Source organism: Kogia breviceps, chromosome 13 (assembly GCF_026419965.1).
Source record: "Kogia breviceps isolate mKogBre1 chromosome 13, mKogBre1 haplotype 1, whole genome shotgun sequence".
In the NCBI taxonomy this organism is placed as follows: Eukaryota; Metazoa; Chordata; class Mammalia; order Artiodactyla; family Physeteridae; genus Kogia; species Kogia breviceps.
The window spans coordinates 59,440,577-59,467,038 of record NC_081322.1 but is presented as its reverse complement, the minus strand read 5'-3'; the positions used below and the strand labels follow the sequence as shown (position 1 = coordinate 59,467,038).

Here is a 26,462-nt window from a genome sequence, read left to right as displayed (position 1 = left end):
ATTCAGGCAAGAAGATGACAATAGACAAATTGCCTCTACTTCAAAAGGAGAGTGCGGGTTTACAGTGAGTATTTGTTCCAAGGAGCCAAGAAGCAGGCATCGTGCCCTGACGGTCCTTCATATCGGGCTGCCCTGGCTGCTAAAAGAGCAGTCTGTCCTCATCTGCCGCACTTTCGTCTTCTGCCATGTTTGTATTCATGTGCACAGTCCCCCACGTAAAAGCACAGCTTGTTATTCCCGGCTTTGCTTCTGTGACCTGCGGTAAAACCGGATTAGAAAAATATATATATATATTGTAAGGCTTTTACTTGGAATGGTAGTTACGCACCCCGGTTTTGAATCGTTCGGCATCTAGGAAGAAGCCTTCCGGAGGGTCTTCCACCTCAGGGAACAGCCGTCTGCGCTGGGTTTGAGAGGGACTCTCTTGGTTGCGGGCCTGGGTATGCTGGTCCTGTATGTGGCAACACCAGGCAGCGACGTCAGCGTCGCCTGGGAAACAGAGGACACAGCAGACCTTGTGGTGGACTTGAAGTCAGCTCTAAACAGCGGTTGGATTCTGAACAAAAGTTCAGGAAACTTGTTAGTATCTTATTCTCAAGCCCCCTCCTTACACAGCTGAGGAGACCGCGGCAAGTAGAGGGGAGACGTCCTGCCTGGTGTGAGGCCAGCCTAGAATCCAAGCCCTCGGCTTCTGTCCCAGGTTCTGGTCACCTCTGCCCCAGCAAGCAGTGGCCCCGAAGTTTCCAGTGAGTTCTGCTTCCACTCAGGTCAAATTTGTTTTTCAACATCCCTGAATATTAAGGAACATCATTGCTAATTTATCTGAATCATAAATAGAAGTTCTTTATAGCTTTACTGTGGATTCCCCATTGTGGATCTTTCGTTGCTTTTAAAGGTTTTGTTTCCTTTTTCTCTTCCTCCTCTTCCTCTTGAAGGTTCAGTTTTTATTTAATGTATTTAACAAGAGAGAACCATTGTTTACCTTTATGGCAAATCTTTATTTTAATTCCAAACGTACAGCCTCCTCCTCACCACACAAGACTCTTATCCTGTTTAAAGTTCTTTGTTTTCTGAGAGTAAGCTCTCTTTCACTCCCATAGTCTTAACTCTCATCTATATGCTGATGACTTCTAAAATTATCTTGCCTTCAGTCAGTACCTCTTTCATGAGCTACTAATCTAGATTTTCAAATACTTTCAGCAGTTCTTTTCTTTTCTTTTTTTTTTTTTTGCGGTACGCAGGCCTCTCACTATTGTGGCCTCTCCCTCTCCCGTTGCAGAGCTCAGGCTCCGGACACGTAGGCCCAGCGGCCATGGCTCACGGGCCTCGCCGTTCCGCGGTACGTGGGATCTTCCCGGACCGGGGCACGAACCCATGTCCCCTGCATGGGCAGGCGGACTCTCAACCACTGCGCCACCAGGGAAGCCCCCATGCAGTTCCTTTATAATTTGAATGTGCAAAAGGGTCACCTGGGAATCTTGGTAAAATGTGCATTGGGATTCAGCAGGCCTGGGGTAGGGTCTGAGATTCTGCCTTTCTGACAAGGTTGATGCCAGTGCAACTAGTCCCAAGAACACACTTTATACCCAAAGGGTCATTGGTTAAGGCACAGAGGTAAAGACAAATGAATCTAGTATAAGGTGGCTGTGAGCTCTAGGTGTACAATGTCACCCAGGCGTCTCTAACACATTTCAGATTTAGTGGGTCCAAAGTGAACTCATCACATTCTCTGTCCGACCTGCTCTGTGTTCTGTATTCCCTCTCTCAGTTAATGATCGTCATCTGGCCATCCAAGAACAAACTGTGGAATCAGCTTGGTTTCTTCTGTGTCCTCCATCCTCTTTATCTGACTGGTCACCAAGGTCATCTGAGTCTACTTGAGAAAAGCGTCTTAAATTTGTCCTTTCGCTTCTGTTGATATCAGTGCCCTCTGGATTCAGATCCTTATCATCTCTCAGGAATCCCCTCACTCCTGAGCGTCACAGCTCCAGGCTGTCTTACTATTTATTCTTCTTAAAAGTATGTTTCTTAAACACTAATTTGGAGTGACATTTGCTTGTTTAAAAACCTTCCCCTGTCACATTCCCAGTGTTTCAATATGACAGGCAAGGTCCAGCACAGTTTGGCTGCCTGCAATGCCTAACGCCATCTCCCCCCGCCCCCAGCTGGTTGCAGGTCCCTGGAAGTCAATGTAATCTGTCTGTATCAATCCACTCACAGTTCCCCAGGCTCACCGTGTATCTTTGCTCATATGGTTGCCACTGCCTTGAATGCCTTTCTCATCACGTTCTACCTAGCAGAATCCTGCTCAGCCTTCAAGCTCCAGCTCTTACCACTCTTCTATGAAGTCTTGACCAAGTCTCCTCCTTAGAGCTTGTGACTTTTCTAATCTCTGCTTCCATAGCAGTTACCACTTGTAATATTGTGTTGGAGTTCATTGCACAGGTCTTTGTTGCCTGCTAAGTCCTAGGCCTACCTTGTCTGAAATACATCTACATTCCATAGTTTAGCATAGTGTGGAATAAAGTAGGTTTTCCCTAAATGTTTGCTGAGTCACCGAAGCAGCAAATATCCTGTAGACAGACATGAAATTTTTCATGTTGGAAGTAGGAGGGAATTACATCACTCATACATATTGGGCTGTTTGCGGAGAACCTGCCTGCTGCCTCATTCTTCTGTAGCTGCGCTGTCAGTACAGTAGCCACTGTATTGTGACGACTGAGCACTTGAAATGTGGTTGGTCCAAACTGAGCTGTGATACGGGCATAAGTTACAGGCTTTTGGAGACTTAGAATGAAAAAAAAGCAAAAGATCTCATTAACAGTTTTTATGTTGATTACAGGTTGCAATGATAATATTTTGGGTATATTGGGTTAAATAAAGCATACCATTAAAATTATTTTTACCTGTTTCTTTTTGCTTTTTTAATGTGGCCACTAGAAAAATTTAAATTACCATTGTGGCTTGCCTTTTATTTCAATTAGATAGCACTGTTGTAAAAATAACAATCTATTGTCACATTCAAAACAACTCAGGAAGGTTTCCTGCCACCCCCTCCCGGCGAACTGTGCTTTTTATTTTTTTTAAACATCTTTATTGGAGTATAATTGCTTTACAATGGTGTGTTCGTTTCTGCTTTATAACAAAGTGAATCAGCTATACGTATACATATATCCCCATATCTCCTCCCTCTTGCATCTCCCTCCCACCTTCCCTATCAATTGTGCTTTTTAATATTCCGTCAAGTATTTAATATTTATGGTTAAGTTTTCAATTATGAGTTATTGATTTAAAAATAAAATCATTTTGATGAAACTACTACCACTGAGTTCAGTTTTCCAAGTTGTAATGTCTTTTGAGATGATTCTTTTGATTCTTACTGAGCTACTAAACTAAACCTCAGGAACTTTACCATATCTCACCTATGTTAATGTCACCAATCAATTAAAAACTCAGAATGTTTATTTATTTATTTACCATGACCTATGGAGTAATAAGAAATGGAAAATGAGAAAGTTTATTATAAAATTTGTAATCCATGTCTTTAACACTACTGCCTGCATAGTTTCTCAGTACCTTTGCTGGTTCAAAATCACATCCCTTACCATCATAAAAACCTTCTGCTTAATTAATTTTTCAGCGTTTAAAGTTTAAGGATTCCATAAAAGTTTTTTTTTTTTTAACTTGAGATGCCTAAAGCACTTGTTATTCTAATTTTCTGTAGCCATAGAATCCTTTTCCAGTACCTTCTTAAATGGATCCTCCAAATAACGTATTTCTCAAAGTTTCTGTGGTTGAGGGGAGGGGTAAGTGGGGAACCCAGAGAGGCCCTTTTCCATCACCTTAGTTTCTCCTTCTTTAAAAAAATGCAACTCTGGGAGTTCCCTGGTGGTCTAGTGGTTAGGATTTGGCGCTTTCACTCGGGTTCAATCCCTGGTCAGCAAACTGAGATCCCGCAAGCTGCAAGGTGTGGCCAAAAAAAAAAAAAACAAACAAAAAGACGGCAACTCCAAGGCAAAGTGGCTGGCTAAATTAAGACATCATACATGAAAAATCAGTGTGAACAGATGAATAGATTAAAAATATGTAATTTTTAGAATTGGAAGAGACTTGAGGTATTCTTCTTGTTATAGGGTGAATTTTATGTGATGCTTACACAGTGAATAGTAGGGCTGGAGGTAGGCCAACTTCTTCTGTCTTCCAATAGAATCTTCTTTTCTATGCTACTCTGCGATATTAACCTAAGAAATACTCATTCCTGGGACATTAGTATGGCCAAACAGCGATGATAGCACCTGAGGTGGAGGGTAGGAACCTGTTGGAGATAAAGTGAGGGCATATATACCATGATTTCACAGAGCGGTAGCCCAAAGTGAGGATTAGGTGACCGCTTAGGAGGTAGCCAGTAAATGTCAGTCTCCCCTCTGTACTCATTCCATAGCCTCTTGCAATTCACTGATTAGCGTTTAAAATGGCGCAATGAATTATGCAAAAGCTGTTTCTGCAGGAGGGACTGTCTTGCAGCCTAATGCAGCACAGATGGAAAGATCCTCTTTTAATCATTGTTCCCACAACACGTGGAAGCTTTTTGAGGAATAAGCACTCAGAAGTGGAAGTGAATGGGCTTCAACAGTAAATGAATTCCTTCTGCAGAGAGGAACTGAAATGTATTTATGATGCAGAAGGTGGCCCTGTGTTTGAATGCTCATCCTTGTCATCTGAGATTCATGCTTAGAAGCCAGACGTCTCTTGAAATACTTGGGTTTGAGATGCTTCCGCTGGAGGAATTACTTCTCCCCAGGCTGGCCCAACGTGTATTATTATTTTTCTTCAGAAATGGTGGCGAGTATTTAAATGCCACTTCCCTCCGTTCATGAAAATATGCAAATTACCTCTCTCTTTCTGATCCTTAGTTACTCCTGAAGAGACTGAATTAGTTAGCATCCCCTTACTTTTATTAGCATAATATTAATGCAAATCATTAGCAAAGGCTTTTGAAAAAAGAAAGCAGAACCATCCGTGGGAAGCAATTCACATGGAAAGCAACAGTGGTTAAGTCCTCAGCGAGGAAGAAGAAACATTTATGATTAGGTTTCTAACTTTGGTATCTGTGCCAAGGGCCACCCACCACAGCGCAAACAGGTACTTGCTTCTAAAATCAGCATCACCTTGGAGGTTTCACTTGCAGAGCAAGAACCAATTGGAAAAAGCCCAAAGGGAAAATTTCAGAACCAAGGTGATACACAGTTACCTGTATTATGATTCAGATACCATTAAGAATGCGTACTATAGAGTATATTTCTAAGACACTGCTTTTTAAAATATAGGAGGAAAAAGTAAATGAATGTTACTCATTGGCCAATTCAAGATATGGTAAAGGACCGACTTAAAACTATTCCCAGCAAAGGGGTTAATATAAAGAGGACACTGATTAATTCCTTCTTTGCTCAGAGGAAATGGGCTTAAATTAGAGGGAAGTAAAGTTGAATCAAATAACAGGAAGACATTGTTGGCTCTGGGGAGAGCTTTATAAAATTAGAATGAGGTATATAGAAAGAGCCTGGAATCTCCCTTCTTACCTCCTGTTACTGTGTTACAAACATTTTGTACCCTTTCTGGCAACCGTGTCTGCCTGTGTCTAACTGGAGTGAGTGCTACAGCACCTGCTGTCTGCACCACTCATTTGCATGGAGCCAGTGCTGCCCTAGATTGTTGTTTTCCTACGTGTTGTATGTCTTCTCATACCATGTAAACTCTCAGGGATCAGAGTCGAGGCCCTGTGCTGCTTTGGATACCAACACGTATAGTACCTTGCAGTTAATGAGCAGCCAGTATTTGTTGAATGAATGTATGAATCACAACTTGGTTATCTGTTTATTATTATCAAGCAAGAACCTAAGCTCTGTAGCATCATTCCACCAAAACACTGAAGTGTGGACTTCATCCCAATTCCACTGTTTTTTCCAGTGTCCACTTCATTACTTGAAATGGAAAATATACTTCATTATGTAGGTTAATTTCATTGTGAAACTATAACCTCAATGATTTTTTTTTTTTTGTGGTACGCGGGCCTCTCACTGCTGTGGCCTCTCCCTTCGCGGAGCACAGGCTCCGGACGCGCAGGCTCAGCGGCCATGGCTCACGGGCCCAGCCACTCCGCGGCATGTGGGATCTTCCCGGACCGGGGCACGAACCCGTGTCCCCTGCATCGGCAGGCGGATTCTCAACCACTGCGCCACCAGGGAAGCCCCTATAACCTCAATGATTTTTTAAAAAATAAAATTTAAGTAGGAAATTCTACCCAATATCGTAATGAAGACTGAGGATTAAATGTAGGTGTTGTTCACTGAAACTTTCTATTCACAAAGCTATTGGATTAAGAAATTTATATTCCTGTATTAGATTGGTTGGCATATGCTTAGAGTTTCACAGTATTTCTAATAAAAGCTGCAGATTTTACTTTATAGAACCAGCTTCAGCAAAACTAAAGTCCTTTATGAGGTGGGAACCCTTAAGAGTTGGCCCTCAAACACCTGAGTTGAAAAAGAAAAACAAAGAACAAGAAAAAGTTCTAAGTCTTGGATCTTTACTGTGGAGTATCTGACAACCTAGGTCTTTCTGACAACTTACCCTGACAAGATAGTAAAGGAAGTTCATCTTTAAAAAAAAAATTGTTTATTATTTTATTTATTTATTATTTATTTTTTTGTGGTACGTGGGCCTCTCGCTGTTGTGGCCTCTCCCGTTGCGGAGCACAGGCTCCGGACCTGCAGGCTCAGTGGCCATGGCTCACGGGCCCAGCCGCTCCGCAGCATGTGGGATCCTTCTGGACTGGGGCACAAACCCGTGTTCCCTGCATCGGCAGGTGGATTCTCAACCACTGCGCCACCAGGGAAGCCCTATTTATTTTTTAAAAAACATCTTTATTGGAGTATAATTGCTTTACAATGTTGTGTTTCTGCTGTATAGCAAATAAAGGAAGTTCATCTTTGATCCCATCATCCTGCCTGGCTACCATGCCCTTGGTGCCCTGCACAAATACCACCTTCTGCCTTAGGGACACTATATCATCTTTAGTCCTTTCATCTTCTCCTTGTAGTACTTACTCAGATTCTGTTCTTGTCTCAAGAGGCTCTGTTCTCTAGTCAGTGGCCCAATGGCTAATCTCTTCTGCAGTGTTAGCTTCCTGAGACAACAACTCTTTCTTCCACCTCTTCTTTCCTGGCAAGGAAGGGTATGGGTGATACACTTGGCTGGGATGTGAGTTCCTGGGAGCCTTGGCCAGTTCAAAATGTGGGATTCAGAATGTGGGAGTCAGGAAGGCAACTCAGCAGGTGACCTTTGGGAACGAATTAGATATCACTCTGTCTGGATTGTTTCTTTGCTGGGACTGGGCAGAAAGGAGAATCCATGTAGAGCAGTGGGGATAGCAGTAGAGAGCAAGAGGGATGGCAGTGGAAAACTGGAGGTGGACGTCCTTGAGCTGGACCTTGATTTAGCATCAGCTTTTTATAGAGAGCCAACAACCTGGGTCGTGGCTAGGGAGGGAACTCTCAGGGACACTGGCTTCTTGTGGACGTCTTAGCTTGTTTCAAATTCCCACGTGGAATGGCATTTTGGAACTGGATGCCATATTGCTTTTGGCTAAGTGCTAATATTGCTTCCCCATGTAAGTAACAGGTCAGTAGTAGGCTAGCATAAGCTTGGTGATAAGCTGGAGACTCAGGAGCTTCCTCAGAGGACCAAGATAGGAATGCAACTAGGACAGGTTCATAAACTTCCAATTTGGAGGATTTAATCCTCCCAGAATTTGATGTCCTGTGGTTCGCGTTTACCAGATCTCAGCGTGCCCGTAACTATGCCAGATGATGTGGTAATGCTAAGGAATAGCATTAGTTATGTTTTCTTATTAATATCTTTTCTTTCCCTTCTGCATTTCCTCCCCTCATTGCCTGTATGTTCCCATAATTCCTTCCCATAAAGCCCTTGCCCATCCCTCATGGTCACCTTAGGTCTCTTTGTCCTCTGAGACCTGTTCCTGTCCTCCAAACAGAGCTCGGTGGCTTTGAGTGAAAATACTTGTTTTTGTGGGATTTTTGTTTTTCCTTCAAAAGTTAAGGTTAAAGCCCCCACCCCCAGGGAGTACTTTACCATTGGAAATTGCCTTTAGTTTCCCATGTTTTATTTTATATTTCATTTCTCTTTTAGGCTACTTATGTTCATATCTGACTTGTGTTGGCTCAGCTCAGATTCTAAAGCATACTAAGAAAAAAGAGGTCTCAGATAATCTCATTTAAAAAGGAAAATGTATCCTGTAATATTCACATAGTCTACTTTGTAACTGACTTCTGAAGACATTTAGTGGGAAATGTTACAGATGGATTGTTTCTAAGCTTGGCTAAATTATTTGAAAAGCCGGAAATTATTTCTTCACCACCCCCCCTCCATCTCCTCAGTAGAGCTGCCTTTTAGGACCTGGCTTATAAAAAAAATACTTCCTGGCCTTCAGTACTTATCGGTGGAGCATTATAGTCTTTGAAGGTCATTCGGAGCTATCCATAAAATTACACTTTGCAGCCTAAGTGAAGCAGCTTTCTTTTTTCCTACCCAGGTATTTGCCACAATGTTGCTGCTGTTTTAAATTGTTCTGCTATTACTACTCACCAGCATTACTTTGAAATGATGTAGAAGTATGTATCCTCTCCCTTTTCATTGTGTAACATAAACACAGACATCCTTTCACTTTTAACATTTTTTTCCAGTGTTTGTCTATAGCAGTTCCTTATGCTGTCTGGTGGAAGCTTGGTTTCATGCCCCTGTAGCCCCACTGAGATAGATGATTTCGCTACCTTATTGTAACAAATAATCACAAAGAACCAAAAAGAGTTTAATAATAATGCCCGCGTCTTTTCCAAAGTATATGCCCATGCATTTAGCTTCAGTTATTATCAAAAGGTTTTTTTTTAAAATCTAACTTTGCCTTGTGTCCACGTTTTTATTGGCATAGGAAAGTTGATATTACTATGTATATAAAGTCTTACAGAAGGGCAAGAGGTTGGCCCATAGAAATAAGTAAAACCAATATTTTATTCAACACTATTCCAATATTAAATTTAAAAAATATTAATGTTCATAGTTTTGTGTTTTATCAACAAATATTTTATTAGTACCTATATGTGGTAGGTATTATGAATCAATAGCAACCTACTTTATGATTGGAGGGGGATATCAGAAAACTGTAATTTGTCAATCTTTAGTCAGTCAGCGCCCAGAATGAGATTCCTGGCCAACATCTGTCCTGGATCCCAGACCCTGAAGTATATTGTTATGTCTTGTATGTGAGAGAGTTGCACATTGATGAAAATTTATCTGTTTGTATTAATGTATTTTTAAGGCATACTGGTGAACTGTAATGCTGAGACTCTAAGCTAATAGAAGGCATGATGGGGACTTTTGAATGACGAGTTCAAGTGTATTAGAGAAGATGGGAAGACTTTTGGTCTTCATTAGGGAATCCCTTTCTTCATTTCACCTCTGAAAATGTGTTGAGAACTTGATGGATTCCTCAGAAAGAAAAAAGCACAGCCCTGAAACCAAAAAGACAAAAATTGGATTTGTCAAAAGCAAAAAAAAAAAAAGGATAAAAGATTGATGACAATTTTGGGTGCTGATAGCTACCTTTGAAGCCTCATGACTCTTGTGAAACAAGAACCAGGCATTAGATGATTGTGGTGAGAAAGCGAGACTCTATCTCAGGAAAGAACAGCCTCAATTTTGGACCAGTGAGTGAGCTGCAGACAAATCGAGGAGGACTGTGACGAACAGTCACGGGGAGAAGGAGGGATCCCAGGATGCGCTGTGGAGGTAACCTCCGATTGTTGAGCTGAATCTGTGGAAATGGTTGTTTGGGTGGAGGGTGAGCTGGAGGTGAGTGGGTAGGGACAGAGAGGAAAGGAAATTTTTTTTTTTTTTTTTTTTTTTTTTTTGCGGTACGCGGGCCTCTCACTGTTGTGGCCTCTCCTGTTGCGGAGCACAGGCTCCGGACGCACAGGCTCAGCGGCCACGGCTCACGGTCCCAGCCGCTCCACGGCATGTGGGATCTTCCCGGACCGGGGCACGAACCCGCGTCCCCTGCATCGGCAGGCGGATTCTCAACCACTGCGCCACGGGAAGCCCAGGAAATTGTTTCTGAGGAAGGAATGGTGAACCACAGCAGGGCCTAAAGAGTGTTAGAGACAATGCTAAAGCATAGGTCATGACCCAGAGGCCCATGCTGCAGAGTTGTCTGGGCCGCTGGTTCAGTGAGGAACTGGAAAATTCCACGCATGCCTAGTTCCAGTGTCATTTATAATCTTTTTCAAGATAAAGGCTTGAGTAGGTTGGTTGAACAGACATCTCTGATAAGGTGCCCAACATACACCAGGCAAATATTTTAAAATTTATTTTAGAGTTTAAGTTGACAGGATGAAACCAGGGAATGTGGTGTGCTTAACAAACTGTATGCCAGTGCTTGTTTGTGACTTAATATTAGGTACAGTATGATATGAAATGGGCCCTTCTTTTGTATGTTTTTATTCCCTCATAAGGAAGGCTGCTTTCATATTAAACACCCAAGAGTTACAGAAGCATAGAACAATTACCTGTTAATTACCTTTTAGGGTTTCCTGATGACTGATTTCTTTACTGTCTACTTTTCATGTCCCTGTTTTATTCCTTTGTAATTTTGCACAATTAAATGAGAAACACCTTAGAAATTAAAAGGATGTTGTTGTTTCAGAAGCGGCCATAAATCAGTAATTAATAATTGAACAGTTCCCAAGCCTCTGCTATGGCAAATGGATGGCAAAACCCAGGGATACCCAGATGAGAAAACAAACAAACAAACCCCCCCAAACAAACAAACAAAAAACTCTGCAGATCCTTGCAGCAAGGAATATACAGTGTAGTGGTAGAGATACAAGCATGAGTATCACAGTGTAGGATGTGGTCAGGATTGTGGGGAGACTGAAGGAGCGTGGAAATGTCTTTCTTTATTCCAACCCCCATGGAGAAAGACACCAAGATATGAAATTGAGTAATGACAGCTGGAAAACAGATCCAGCTGGAGAGCCTATGCTCCGAATGCAGAGTGGCTGCTGGTGTTGAATCTCCAGATGGCTTGAAACTAACCAGAACAAGGAAAGGAGAGCGTTCTGGAGAAGAGCTGTGTCAGGTACATCCAAGTGTCAGGTAGATACAAGTCTTGGTGGTGGAGAATTGAGGGAGTGCATATGCAAACTCAGTTCAATATGCTTTGAACCAATCTTCCAAGATCTTAATATTTCATGTCAAGTTCCACTGCTGACCTCTTTATCCTCGTCTTGGAAAATGACTTAGACATTCAGATCCCTGGCTACCGTTTGGCTACTTGTTGAGTCTTGTTGCCAATGGAGGAGCAAAAACTGCCTCCTGGGAGAGACTGGGGGAGCTCAAAACAAAGAGGATCTCACTTCTACCTAGAGCCAGTGCTTGAAAATAAGAAAGACCTGTGTCTGGTGGCCGGTGTTAGCCCGTAACTTCCCCTTTACATACCCTACGTCTGTACTTAAAAGGGAAGGGAGTTTTTCCAATTCGCTTTGGCTGCCTCATGACTCTCCCACATGCCCTTCTGTCTTGTGCCTTTTCTCCTTTCTTTCTACTAGACTTGGTGGTAGTCGCTGCTGCCTATACCCCTATTTTTATTATTATTATTTTTTAATTTTTTTAACATCTTTATTGGAGTATAATTGCTTTACAATGGTGTGTTAGTTTCTGCTTTATAACAAAGTGAATCAGTTATACATATGTTCCCATATCTCTTCCCTCTTGCGTCTCTCTCCCTCCCACCCTCCATATCCCACCCCTCTAGGTGCTCACAAACCACCTAGCTGATCTCCCTGTGCTATGCGGCTGCTTCCCACTAGCTATCGATTTTAAGTTTGGTAGTGTATATATGTCCATGCCACTCTCTCACTTTGTCCCAGCTTACCCTTCCCCCTCCCCTTATCCTCAAGTCCATGCTCTAGTAGCTGTGTCTTTATTCCCGTCTTACCCCTAGGTACTTCATGACCTTTTTTTTTTTTCCTTAGATTCCATATATATGTGTTAGCATACGGTATTTGTTTTTCTCTTTCTGACTTACTTCACTCTGTATGACAGACTCTAGGTCCATCCACCTCACTTACAAATAACTCAATTTCATTTCTTTTTATGGCTGAGTAATATTCCATTGTATATATGTGCCACATCTTGTTTATCCATCCATTCATCTGTTGATGGACACTTAGGTTGCTTCCATGTCCGGGCTATTGTAAATAGAGCTGCAATGAACATTGTGGTACATGACTCTTTTTGAATTATGGTTTTCTCAGGGTATATGCCCAGTAGTGGGATTGCTGGGTCATATGGTAGTTCTATTTGTAGTTTTTTAAGGAACCTCCATACTGTTCTCCATAGTGGCTGTATCAATTTACATTCCCACCACCAGTGCAAGAGTGTTCCCTCCCCTGTTCTTTTAGTGATGTTCACATATGAATTGGTTCTACCATAGTTTTCTGTAAAAGTGAGAAAGCCAAGTTTTCAAAGCTCTCTCTCAGCAGCGTCACTAATGGGCTTCTCTTCTCAGCTTGACTTAGGCAAAGCTAAGTAAGTAGAGCATCATCAGTTCATTTGCTCATTGTTTTGCTGTGTGTGTCCAAATTGGGTGGACGCTATGTGAAGGCTACAGCAATGTGCTAGACATATGTTAAGTGACGTTTATTTTTAAAGAAAAAGCTGAAAGGAATAATGGGTAAGTTTTATTCTTCCCCCACATGAAAGGGGTAAAATACGCAAAGGGTAAAAGGAAGTTTACTTGAAATGTGAAAACTAACTAATATATTTAAAAAATAATAGCAATTGGGTCAGGTAGAAGATGTGAGGAATCCTTTCCCTGGGCTCTGAAGGCTGCCTGGGAGTGGGGGGAGGCCAGTGTGGGATTGCTTTCCAATCAACTTCTTACTGCCTTAAGGCACTGTCAGTGTTCTTTCTTTCTGGTGTCAGAGCCACTTCTAATAATTACTGCTTTCAGCTAAACAATAGTAGGCATTCACTTCCCAGGGAAAAATGACTGGGGTCATTCATAGGCTGCAGCTCTCCATAGTCACTCAAATTAGCTTCACCATATCATGATGGCAGTGATTACTTCTTTAATATCACTGACAAAATAAAAGAGAAAGACCTACACATCAGAAACACTTTTTTACCCCCAGCCTAGAGATAATGTAGCTAGAGAGACAGAGGGAATTTTTTAAACATGAAAAAAAAAAAATTAAACATCTTCAAAACAAAGCTTTTTAAAAAATGGGTATATTTGAAGTCGTTCCCCAGCGTGGCACAAACCACTCTTTATAAAATTCATTGGAAAAGAATTCTCATGCATTTTAAAGAGGTGTGATTTGATTGTTAAATGTATTTTTCTCTAGATAAGTGTAGTGGTCATTTTAAAATGTTAATTATAGACTGTGTGAACAAGATCACTTTTGGTTTTGCTGTGTGCAATATAAACTCACAAAGAATGGAGCATCAGATGTGAAAAAAAGTAAATTCTACCCTTTCTAGTCTATTTGGTATAATAGACCGAAGAAGAAACGAGGACACTAATTTTGGTTCAACCATCACTTTACTGAGATTCTGAAGAAGACTTAACCCTGGTGCCTCATTACCTCATATAGAAAATGATGGGATAGGTTTAAATCTCTAAGGTCCAATACCATTCTAAAGTTTACACTTCAATAAATATGGCTTTGTCTAAAATATACTTGGTCATCATGGTTGATAAGTCATGATCTCAATAAGAACTTTTTTTTGGCACATTAAAAACAGAACAAAAAAACAAAACAAAAATAACCTTATTCTCTTATATCTCTCAACCCAGTCACTTCTTTTCCTGTGGTGGAAGTAAAAGTCGAATAAGGAGCATGAAAGAGAGTATACCTCTTTTAGAAAGGATCTTGTAAGAAAAGAAAACAAATAAACAAAACCAAGTCCTAACATCAAAGGACTTCACGAAAGCAGACTTTGGGCCACAAAAATGCCCTGGAAGGAGCAGGAGACAGGCTGAATATGAAGTGTAGCAATATGATTTTTTTTTTTTTTTTTTTTGCCATACGCGGGCCTCTCACTGTTGTGGCCTCTCCCGTTGCAGAGCACAGGCTCCGGACGCGCAGGCTCAGCGGCCATGGCTCACGGGCCCAGCCGCTCCGCGGCATGTGGGATCTTCCCAGACCGGGGCACGAACCCATGTCCCCTGCATCGGCAGGCGGATTCTCAACCACTGTACCACCGGGGAAGCCTGCAATATGATTCTTGATGGGGTAGGGTACAAAAAGTAGAGATTGGATCAGATAGTTAAATATGAGTTCAAAGAAATGTCCTAGTTCCAAATAAATGTCTTGAGATAATTGCAGGAAGAGGTACAGATGGATGACAAAGGAGCATTAAAGAAAATACACATTTTCAAATACACCAGGCAAAAGGGGAAGCTTAGAGAGGATTTCTGCCCATTGTACATGGCGGATAAAAGCAAATGATGGGGGACTTCCCTGGTGGTGCAGTGCTTAAGAATCTGCCTGTCAACGCAGGAGACACAGGTTCGAGCCCTGGTCTGGGAAGATCCCACATGCTGCAGAGCAACTAAACCCATGCTCCACAACTATTGACCTCACCTACCACAACTACTGAAGCCTGGGCACCTAGAGCCCATGCTCCGCAACAGGAGAAGCCACTGCAGTGGGAAGCCCACGCACCTCAACGAAGAGTAGCCCCCGCTCGCCACAACTAGGGAAAGCCCGCACGCAGCAACAAAGACCCAACACGGCCAAAAATAAATAAATAAAATAAATAAATTTCTAAAAAAAAAAAAGCAAATGATGGAAGACATTGGCAAGGAGGTAGGGGTTTTTAAATAATGCTTTTATTCTTTGTCATTGTAGTATGAATTAAATATGGATATATCATTGGAATAAGTCCCAGTCTTGAAAGGCTGTAAAACTAAACTAAAATAAACAAAAAAGTAGGTCAAAGGTCACTAGGAAAGCATGTCTGTTTCTTTCAGTAAGGCTTTCTGGAGTGTTGCCCACAGGATTGAAAAGTGCTTTTTCAGATCCATTCAGTGTTTTTGAGAAATCCTGGAGCAGTGTTTTCAAAGTGTGGTCGTGGAACACCTGAGGCTCTTGAGACCCTTTCAGGGGTCTGGGAGATCAGAACTATTTTCATAATAATGCCAAGACGTTACTGGCCTTTTTCATTCTCATTCTCTTCTGAGAATACAGTGGAGTTTCCCAGAAACTACATGACTTACAATATCTCCGAAGAGTAAATGCAGAGGCAGATGTGAGAATCCAGATGTCTTCTATTAAGCCACACATTAAAGACAGTTTCAAAAATGTAAAACAATGCTACTTATCTCACTATTTTTTTTTCTTGGTTTGGAAAATATAGGGCTTCCCCCCTGCCCCAAATGTTATTTAAGATATTTATTCTTCTTATTCTTAAATTAATTAGTGTTTACATTTTTTTTTGTTTTAATATCTAATAGTGTCCATATCAGTGGATATAATCTATCTCAAAAACACTCTGGAAGCCCTTGAAAATTTTTAAGTGTGTAGAGGAGTTCTGAGACCAAAGGTTTAAGAATGACTGTCCCTAGAGGATAAGTAATTTCTCTGAACTTTAGAAGAGGGCAAAGGTGACCTTATTAAACTATGGGAGTGGCAGTTATCTGTAGTTAGCAGTTAGACAAATGATAGCAGTGATACTGACTTGAGTGCCTTCGTCTTGGTTACCTCTGAGACACTTTAATAGGAATTCTTATTTGATAACTCACAACTAACAAAGCAGTCAAGGCTGTTGGCCTTCTTTCCATTTTATAGATAGGGACGTGTTAGAATCAGAGAAGTGATTTTCCAAGGATCATGAAAAAAAGTTGAGCTGGAACCATTTGGTACTTATGAATCCTAGTCCTATATGTTTCCCCGTTGTTTCACTGACTGCATTGGTACTAGCACGAATCAAGCAATTTTCTTCTAGTGGAACTCAGCATGGTGCATGGCAAACTCTTAACTCCTTGTGGAGGACAGCTTGTGTCAGATCACTTTAAGATCCTCTACGACAGAAAAAATAACAGGTATCCCTAACACCCTGATGATATCAGTACGTTTGAAATTCACTGGTCAAGTGGAAAAAATATTACAGAAAAATGGGATAAAATATACCTGGGGAAAATATAAGGAAACAAAACTCCAGTTTTTATCAACACAGCACAAGGACATGCCAGCAAGATAACACACCATGAAGGCCCACTGGGAGTCTGTAAAGTTGAGTATTTGCTGGTGATGTTATAGTGCCCATGGCAAAAAAGCCCAAGTGATAATACTGTGATGTATTAGAGCAAGAGTTGTACAGTGGACTAGGAAGCATCTTCTCTTAGAGGACAGTGTCTAGTTCTGTAGTTATAGTTGTAAAAGGTGAGAAATGGGGGAGTTTTGGAAGAGTGGTCATGGATGTTTAGCACATGGGATTCTGGATGGGGGGTGAGGAAAAGTGAACCGGGAACCATCATTTGCCGGTAAGTCAGGCGGAGGTAATTAGTAGTTGCCTGTGGGGCAAAGCGTGTGTTTCTCTGATTTGAGCACCATGTGTTGCCTGGGATCTTTTGGAAATACACAGTATTTCTGCTCCATACTTCATTATGTCTAGCAGATGTTGCTTTTATGTTTTTGAGCCCAATTTGCAGAATGAACGTGGTGTCGTAAAACATACTCCTAAAAACAGAAGAGAGGAAACTAGTTAACTGGCCTCTTACCAGGACGGTTTTAAGAAGGGCCAGGCTTTTAGCCGTGGCCGGTCTGGAGTACAAAAGTGAGACTATTCTAAGAAGAAAAGCAATGTCATGACATGTTTATTGATGTAAACTGTGAATAAAGAATGTTCAGTCACATTTTTAGAGAAAATGTAAACTATTCGGCAGTTGACCAAGGAGGGGACTGTCACTGGACGGTTGCCTCCTACCTACACTCCATCCCCTAATATTTAAAAAAATTGTTTTCTTGCAACATTTGCCAGTGATCCAAAAAGAGAAAAAAAAAAAAATCCTGCTTTTCATGACTCAGTATCTTCAGGTTGTTACAACAAACCTGTTCAGCTTTTGAATCTTACTAAAGTCAAAATATTGAGTCAATTCATCAGCACTAAGCGATTAAATTTTCGCTTTATGCGTGTTTTGAAAGCAGGGCTTGCTATAGAAGGTATATTTACATAACAACCATGTTGCTCAATGCCCTTGCATTTTTCTGCACATGCTCTTATCTTAATGGAAATTTACTGGAAAATTCTTGCCAGAATAAACACATTCCTTCAGGAGTAAAAGGCTTAATGTACTTTTCGTTCAACGGCACCACTTTCCTGTGAGCAGATAAACCAAATTATTTGGCATTAGTCATTATACTTCACACATTCCACAGTTCTCATCATGATCTCCCGTGGGGCTAAGGGTTGTCGAAAATAGCAGTAAAGTAGACAATCTTACATTATAATGAGAGATAGAACAAAAGTAAGGAAGGGCGTCTATATATTTGACATGAAATAAACCAAAAATGAATCTGGCAAACACTGTAAATTAGCTTTAGCTATCTTGATAAAGCAGGATTAAGGAATATGAACCAGAGATCAGTTGAGCTGGTGATCACAGAAATAAAAAATATAATTTACTTTTCATTTTTAAGAGAAAAGAGAGCTTTCTCATTCACATTGTAATTTAAGAATCAGGAGTGTAAACCCTAAACTGAGAACACCAAAGGTATCATGACCACAGGGTGGGATACAAGGATGTAAACAGGAGTTGGGGCAGGGAGGGAGGAAGTGTCCTTTGAATTAAGGGATGGGGGGCGGCAAACAATGGACAATGGAGGCTAGAGGAAAGAGATTCACACAAACATGTCTAGACTTCCTCTTGTTGGCCCACATTCTGAAGCCCACCCGTCACCACGCCAGGTTTGCTGCTGGGGTGAGATTATAGGGATTGTTCCATCATTCATGCAACCAGCATTAATAAAGTATGTAATCAAGGCAGAGAGAACCATCTTTAAAGGGATAAAACTGGCCGATTAGCGCATTACAGTTAAGTAGTCAGTTATATTGCATTTATTTGCAGCAATAGGTAATTAAGTTCTTTGACTTTTACTAAGAAGTCAGTTGGAATCAGACTGCTGGGTAGATTTGACCAGAGTTTAGTGACCTTCTTCCTTGTGCTGTATTAAAATCCTTACTGTTTTAAGTAACTATGGGAAAGGCCAGTTTAAATGTGAAAATGTTCACACACTATTAAAGAATTTTGTTTTGTCGCATTTCTTTTTATTTTCTCTATGTGCAGTAAGTAAAACCAGTCTAGCAGAGTATTACTTCCTAATGTCTTCTTGGGAGATAAAAAAGCAATTTGATATTAGAATAACAAAACACTCATTCACCAGTTATTGTCTCCACTCAAATTGTATTTCTGAAAAATTATTGAATATAAAGGGGAAAAACCGTAGCTGAAAAATTTCCTCCTTCAAGTAACAAGGCTTTTCCCTCTCTATCTCAATATAAACAGTAATGAAACAATTTAATATTTCTATTCTGTATGGGTTTTTTAAATTATTAGGCCCTTTAATTCAGTGTTAGTAGTAGGTAGGATATGACTTATGAAGAAAAAAATATAGTTGAAGTCATTAAAAAATTTATTCACTAATCCTTTTCTTCATAGATTATATTTAACCAAATGTTTACAAGGTAATTCCTAACTACTTATTCAGAATTGCCAATAAATACATTTTTTACCACATTTTAAAATATATGTAAGTAATAGGTACATTTATAAGTGTAAATATTAAAAGTTGCTTTCTAAAATAGAGTGTAACAGCAAACTTAATATACCATCCTTCTATTCATGTTCTGGTTCCAAAAAACAAAATGAAAATTCAAATGGTACCTCATTCATTGATTGCAGATATTTGCTATGTAAGGGTTGATTGAGTTTGATTTATAGGTATCAATGATAAATATGAAATACTGTGTAAAATTCAATCCCAATTTAATTAACCTCTAAACAAGATTTAACCTGTTGCTTTCTAAGAACAAATTTTCAGGTTTAAAGAAGCCTTAAAATAATTTAAGTGAAATGGAAATGGAAAAATATTTATCACATTGCTGTTTGTTCTTTGCCATGCTTTTCCATAGAGGATAAAACTGTTCATTCTACAAGTGTATTATAATCAGTAGCCTCTCAAGGTAAACAGTTTCAAAATACACATCTCTTTGGTTTTGTTAAGGAGAACTTGAGTTTCCAAATTCTCCAGCTCAGTCCTGTGATATTTTAGAAAGTGTACTACTTCCTCATGTACTAAGATGAACCGTGTTTTCTTTTGAATTTATAGTCGCAGATATGGCCAGTATACTATGAACCAGGAAATCACCAAAGTTATGGAAAGGCCTCCATTTGATCGATCAAGTTCCCAGGATTCTTTGGATGAACTATCTATGGAAGATTATTGGACCGAACTAGAAAATATCAAGAAATCCAGTGAAAACAGACAAGAAGATCAAGAGGTGGTGGTTGTCAAAGAGCCTGATGGTAATAATGAAATTAATAAAACTTTTTTTTCTTTTTTTCTCTCTCTTTTTTAAAATATGTATTGATGGGAAATGAATATATGGAAAGGAAGAGGAGGGAAAAATAATTAAAGCTAGGAAAACCAGAAAAAGATAAATGGTAGCTGCCTTTCAACTTGAAAATGACTTAATTGTGGCAGATTTATAGATGCAACTGACAAATTTTAAGTGGCATACGTAAATTCACTTAGGTTTGGATGTGGCTAGAATCTTGTTGGCTAAGCTTGCTGTATCATAGACTCTTAGAGTTAGACTAGAATTTTGAAATCATCTAAGCTTTATTTAAATTCCTTCTATGGTATCCTAGCCACACGGCCATTTGGCCTCTAGTGAGTATAGATGCTGATGATGCTGATGCTTTTCCGTCAGCTTGAGCTGTTTCGGTGTTCTTTATTTTATTGATTTACAATCTGCTCTACACTACCTTTTACTCACTTATTGTAGATCTGCCTTCTGGAAGATCAGAACAAGTCTGTTTTATTTTTTGCATGATAGCCTTTCAAATGGTTGAGGATAGTTATCTTGTTACTAGCCAAGTAACTTTTTCTAGAAGGAAAGATTCACATAAATCAATCCTTGTTGGTGGTTTGCAGACCTATCTCAGTCCTGGTCATCTTATCTTTCAAAGTATCATCCTCCAGATTGGCAGCAGTGCCACAGTTTAGCCAGCTAAGCTCAGGGTACAGATTTGGACAGTGGAAGATGGTATTAGCATTCTTAGCCTCTATGTTTACTTCTTGTATTTGGTTCATCATTTCCCTCAAGTCTCTTTCTAGCTGCATTTCCCACAGTCTCCACTACTGTATTTGATATTCTGGAAGAAATATGTAAAATTTCATTTTTTTCCCCTTAAATTTCATGCTTTTCTGGGGGGGCTAATTTATTAAATTAATCTATTAATTAATTTATTAAATTAATCTATTAATTTAAATAGATTAAATTAATCTATTTAATCTATTAAATTAATCTATTAAATTAAAGTAGACACTAGGTTTGTGATGCCCAACTCTGGCATCTATTATATTCGGATTCTTTCTATGCCTTGTGCCATCTATAAGTTTATAAGTAAGTCTTTGGTGTATAAGTTGATACAAATGCCAAAAAAGTAAGAGCCACAGTTAGTACCTTGGGACCCACTGCTAGTAGTGACGTGTTTTTAAACAGAAGACTTGTTTTTAATATATTTATTTATTTATTTATTTATTTTTGACTGTGTTGGGTCTCTGTTGCTGCGTGTGGGCTTTCTCTCGTTGCGGGAGTGGGGACTATTCTTCGTTGTGGTGCATGGGCTTCTCATTGCGGTGGCTTCTCTTATTGTGGAGCACAGGCTCTAGGTGCGTGGTCTTCAGTAGTTGTGGCTCGTGGGCTCTAGAGCACAGGCTCAGTAGTTGTGGCACACAGGCTTAGTAGCTCCACGGCATGTGGGATCTTCCCAGACCGGGACTCGAACCCCGGTCCCCTGCATTGGCAGGCGGATTCTTAACCACTGCACCACCAGGGAGGCTCTCAACAGAAGACTTCTTAGTGATGCTAAATGACTTAGCATCAAGTTGTTTAGTACTGAAATCTATCAATACATAAATAGGCTTTTCTCCTTTGCTATAACATTTGTTGAAAAAAAGCGACCAATAATACTTGAAAAAGAAAAGTTAGTGATTTTCCTTAATTTAACACTGATTTGTAAAAGAAAATTATAACCAACTCATTCTTTTATTTGGGTTCTCTTTCATTTTACTCTCATTCCTTCTCACTTTACCAATCCAGTTGAGCTTTTTTGTGGTAATAGTGTCTCCCAACTTTTCTGTCTCAATGTTTCAAGATGGCAGCAGCATACCAGCAGCCTGCTGAGTAAGAGAAAACATTCTGCAGAAAGCAGCACTCAAGCCTGATACATAGGCATGTGTCTTTAGCTATTTCATAATTTGCCAAGACTAAAATGGATTTGTAGAGTGTTGTTCATGATGTGATTATCAAGAAGAATTGAGAATGTTTCTATACACCCATGCCTTTTCTTTGACTTTAAATTGTTCGAATTTTACCTCTACTTTTTAATGGAACAAGTCACTCTATATTGTAATCTTGTTTACTTCCTTTATCATGGCAATATCAGCTTTTTTCTGGCCATTTGGTTTTATACACGTATACTGAGTTCTACCTTAACAGCATTAATAATCGTGGCTGACTTTTTATGTCAGTAAACAGTTTTTGTTGCCTGGCATGCAGAATGCCTGGCACTGCCTTATGTTTCTTGAAGCCAAGGTTATTAATACTTTATTTCTGCCCTCATGGAGTTTAGATAGTAGAGAAGGATAGATGGGCACATCAGTCAGTGCTCCATCATGTGATATGGACTATAACAGAGCTCTGCAAAGTTCTTCCCGTGTGACATTCTCACATTTGGTTATGAGGCAGCCAGGGCAGCTGTGGTTTAGTTTACAGATGAGAAAACAGAGTCAGCTTGAGGCTAAGTGACATGGACATCAAGGTGCAGAAATGGGGTATGGACACAGGTCTTTTTTGTCTCAAGTCCTTGGTCTTTCAATTTCCTCTATAAACATGGAGCTTGGAGTGAATCTATTGTAGTTATCATTCAGTTTTAGTTTTTCTGTTAATCATCAACAGATCTTCCTTTTTTTTTTTGGCTGCACTGCCTGGCAAATGGGATCTTAGTTGCCTGATCAGGGATCGAACCCGTGCCCCTGCAGTGGGAGTGCAGAGTCTTAAGCACTGGACTGCCAGGGAAGACCCGAATCATCAATAGATCGTATACAACATTTGCTTTACTGTTTACTTCCTTTCAGTGTTTTGAATGGATTCAGTTGTTTAACTAGTTTCCTATAATAAGCTATTTTGGTCTTTTGGCTGAAAAGAGTGTGCTTTTAAAAAAAATTTGTAAAAAACATGACTTTGATGTGCTGACCTGGGGGTTAAAAAAATTAATTTGAAATTGATTAGTTCCTGATGTCCAGATGCTCTTTACTTCTTTGCCACACTCCCTGTCAGCTATAGCGAGCAGAGAAAACAAGCCTTTCCATCAGTTAGGGTTGGCCTCTGGGGTAGTGCTGAATTTAAGCCAAGAAACAGGGCTTTTATGGCCATCCCCAGCATCGACTTCCTTCTGTAACTTGATGGAAGTAAGTTATCTTTTCATGGCTTGCTCATCTCTGGAAAGGGAACAGTATTATCTTCCCCTAGTTAATCTGCAGGGAAGTTATAGAGGTTAATCACATGTGAAGTCATTTAAAAATTTTAATTGAGTATATATGAAATGGATCTAAAATTTGATATCTTTATGGCTGGAGTTTATGGAAGTTGTCCAAGTTTCAGATACTGATTCTTAGCACTGCGGTTTGGTTGTGATATAAGAGTTTCAGTAAGAGTTTTTAAGCAGCTTTAAAAAATGTAGAAGTTCTCATATTTTGTGATTTAAATACTATTTTTCTCTATTGTCTTAGAGGGAGAACTGGAAGAAGAGTGGCTTAAGGAGGCCGGTTTGTCCAACCTCTTTGGAGAGGCTGCTGGAGATCCCCAAGAAAGCATGGTGTTTTTATCAACACTGACCCGGACGCAGGCGGCAGCTGTTCAGAAACGAGTCGAGACTGTTTCCCAGACCTTGAGGAAAAAAAACAAACAGTACCAGGTTCCTGACGTCAGAGACATATTTGCTCAACAGAGAGGGTCAAAAGAAAGGGAGGTAGGTTTTCTGTTTTGATAAAGCAAAGGAATAATTGCTTAGAATCAATTGAACCCATCCAGTTTAATTCAGATCATTAAAAACTTAATGGGCATGTATATGCAAGGCGCTAAAGCTCCATGCTGACCATGATCAAGAGGGACTTGATCCCTGTTCTTCTAGAAGTTATACTGATGGGGCAGAAAATGAAACAAGTTACATTTCTCTGTGATAATCCCTGTGTTAGGTGTCCTTGGAGCTTTAGGAATGGCTCCAACCCCCTAGACAATATGACTGCTAATTGTTACTTACAGAAAAGTCAGAGGCAGAGGATTCTTCCTTCTATATTAACTCTTGTAGGAAAATTTGCTTTTTTCCTAGACTTATGTGGGGATGAATGGAAGTGGAATGTGAAGGAGCTAATTGTAGCTGAATTACAAAACAGGAACCCTGAACATGAAATAACTTCCCCTTTGCATCTAGCACCTAGCACGGTGCCTAACACATAGAAGATTTGAGTAGATATTTGCTAAGATGATGAATTTATTAGTGGAAGCTGTTGGAGTCTGGTAGAGACTCTGGGGCTGATGGCTATCAGGGAAGGCATGGTACAAGGAGGAGATCTGTATGGCGTAGAACAGTGCTGCTCAGTACAGCCAGTCGGTAGGCTGCTCGTGGCTTGTCCAGGAGGACCTCAGGAGCTTGCACAAGATGTAAATTAATATCATCTGCTCCTTCAACAAGGAAGTCTTGCTACAAAGAAGAAAAACAAGGTCAGCTGAACTTAATGATGTCCTTAGGGTCAAAGTTGATTTACACTCTGGACTGTTCTCAGATGAAGTTGGAATAGCTCTGGTCTAGAAGACCCAGTTGGATGGTTGGAGTGAGAACGAACAGAACGGATGTTGAACCAGTGATTGCAGTGATAATTATAGCAGTTATATTTGCTGCTACCACTACTGAACACCTACTGTGCCGACTACTTTCCATGCCACATCCCATTTCTTCCTTAGAGCTGTCCTGTGAGTGAGGTATCGTCATTTCCAATCTACAGGCTCATAGACTTTAAGTCACTTGCTCAGTGGTCCTGTAAGAGAGTAAACCCAAATTTGTCAGACTCTAAATAAGTGCTTTTAACCACTGTGCATCCTGCTGTGTTTGGGTTTACATATATGATTCTGATATTAAGTAGTCTCAGTAAATACATGAGATGTATTTACACCATAAACAAAAGGGTAACAAAAAGCTTTTTTAAAAATGAGGGACTAAATGGCCTTATATTTAAGGTATCTTTCTGTCATATAGAGGTTTTTTGCTTTTCGTAGACATTTCATTCTTCCAAGAAATCCTTTATAGCTACAGGTTCCTACTCTTATTTGCATGGTCAACTGTAGATCAAATCCAGTCCATTTTATAGGAGTTTTGGGGTGACTGGATTGCTCTAGGTAGGTCTCTGGCTGCTGTGAGGCAGTGACACGCTTGCATGCCACCCAGTCGTTATTTGGGACATCCACTGGGGTTGAAGGACTGGGCTTGGTTTCTAGCTGTAGAAAAATGAATAGTAAGGAAATATAGTATTATGACATTTCCTTCCCAATTAAAGAGCCCTCCCTGAGGGAGTTAAGAGGAAACAAAAGGGGGGAGGGGGCAGAGAGCTGAGCCTAAGCAAACCATATACTGTGGGATTCCTGCCAGTCTCTAAGAGGATGTTGCTACTCAATGCTTCAAGCAGCATTTTCCAGCAAATTCTTGGTAATGTCTAAACCACATGGTTTGAGTTCAAGGTAATTGGTGAGTTGTATCATCTGATGGCGTCAATAAGGGAGAAATAGCACAAGTAAATTAAAATAATGTTAACCTGCTTACACTTTATGCCTTTAATCGGAACACTGCCACCCATTAGAAATATGTCCCCCATCCCTCAAGCAAACATACGCCAGCTCTCTGTACTTGCAGTTCTTCTATTCTCAAATAAGTACAGTGGGCCCTCCGTATCCCTGGGTTCTGCACCTGTGGATACGGAGGCCCAACTGTACTATGCCATTTTTTTTTTATAAGGGACTTGAGCATCCTCCAGTGTTGATATCCTCAAGGGCAGGGGTGGGGGGTGTCCTGGAACCAGTCTCTCACAGATACTGAGAGGTGACTGTCCATATTCAGCTCTTCTGTTTCAAATGCTTCCTCATGAAGCCCTTGCTGACACTGGGAAATATAATACAGAAATGAATACCATCTGCACTGTTATCTTCAATTGCTTGGGAAAACAATTCCAACCACATGCTCCAAAATATGTGTTCATATGTAAGATTAGAATCACTCACTGTGTGCCCTGTGCCATGGAGTGCTGGCCGTCTGCAGGCTCGTGTGCGGAGGGAGGAGCATCGTATTGCTCTGCCTGAGGGGGACTGAAGTAGTGGCAGGACTCTCGTACCACTTCTGTGATTGGTAATCACTCTACGCTGACCTGGGTACCTCTAATCTCTTAAGTAGAGCACCTCTGCCTACCTGCTCCGGTGCTTTTCTAGACTCTTCTTGGACTGCAGGTGGAGAGGGGAGTTCTCCTCTGCTAACACCTGAGTTGAAGTATGTGGGGAGGGGACTACGAAGTCTGTCTTCTTTTGTATAGAGATGAAAATCCAATGGAATGAGTATTTTAAGGACAGTTCATTCAAGTAGACCTCTGTGTGTGATTGACCTAGACTCCCCTTCCTGATTCCTGAATTCCTCCTGAAACCTTACTTGCAAAGGAGGAAGTACGGCCTGGACACGCTTACTGGTGAGAGGAGCCAGCCATGTTTTCCTGTGTCCATAAACCCTTGGAGGGCTGCATTCTTCAGGTGTCACTTCCCCAACCCCTCAAAAAAGGAGTTCCTTTGAATATCTAAGCTCTGATTACCTCCTTGGTAATTTAGTTGTAGTTGATCTCACGTTTATTACTAGCTTTTTAAAAAAATATGACGAATTCTATTTTATTACCTACATGTCAACTTATAATTTTATTTTATAACAGCATTAGTGAGAGATAATTCACCAAGTCGCCCACTTAAAGTTTACAATTCAGAGGTTTTTTTGTGTAGTCACAGAT

General features: G+C 40.4%; 1 protein-coding gene across 7 annotated transcripts in view; it reads left to right on the top strand.

The window, feature by feature from the left end:
• ARHGAP18 (Rho GTPase activating protein 18) overlaps nt 1-26,462 on the top strand; it is a 188,806-nt gene that overhangs the window by 110,234 nt on the left and 52,110 nt on the right. For all 7 annotated transcript variants that reach the window (XR_010836038.1, XM_067010739.1, XM_067010738.1 and 4 more), the window contains exons 2-3: nt 19,470-19,666; nt 23,160-23,398. Coding sequence is in view for 6 of the 7 variants with exons in the window: in XM_067010739.1 (XP_066866840.1) it covers nt 19,470-19,666; nt 23,160-23,398 (436 nt within the window). In the remaining variant the exon portion in view is untranslated. The remainder of the gene's footprint in view (nt 1-19,469; nt 19,667-23,159; nt 23,399-26,462) is intronic.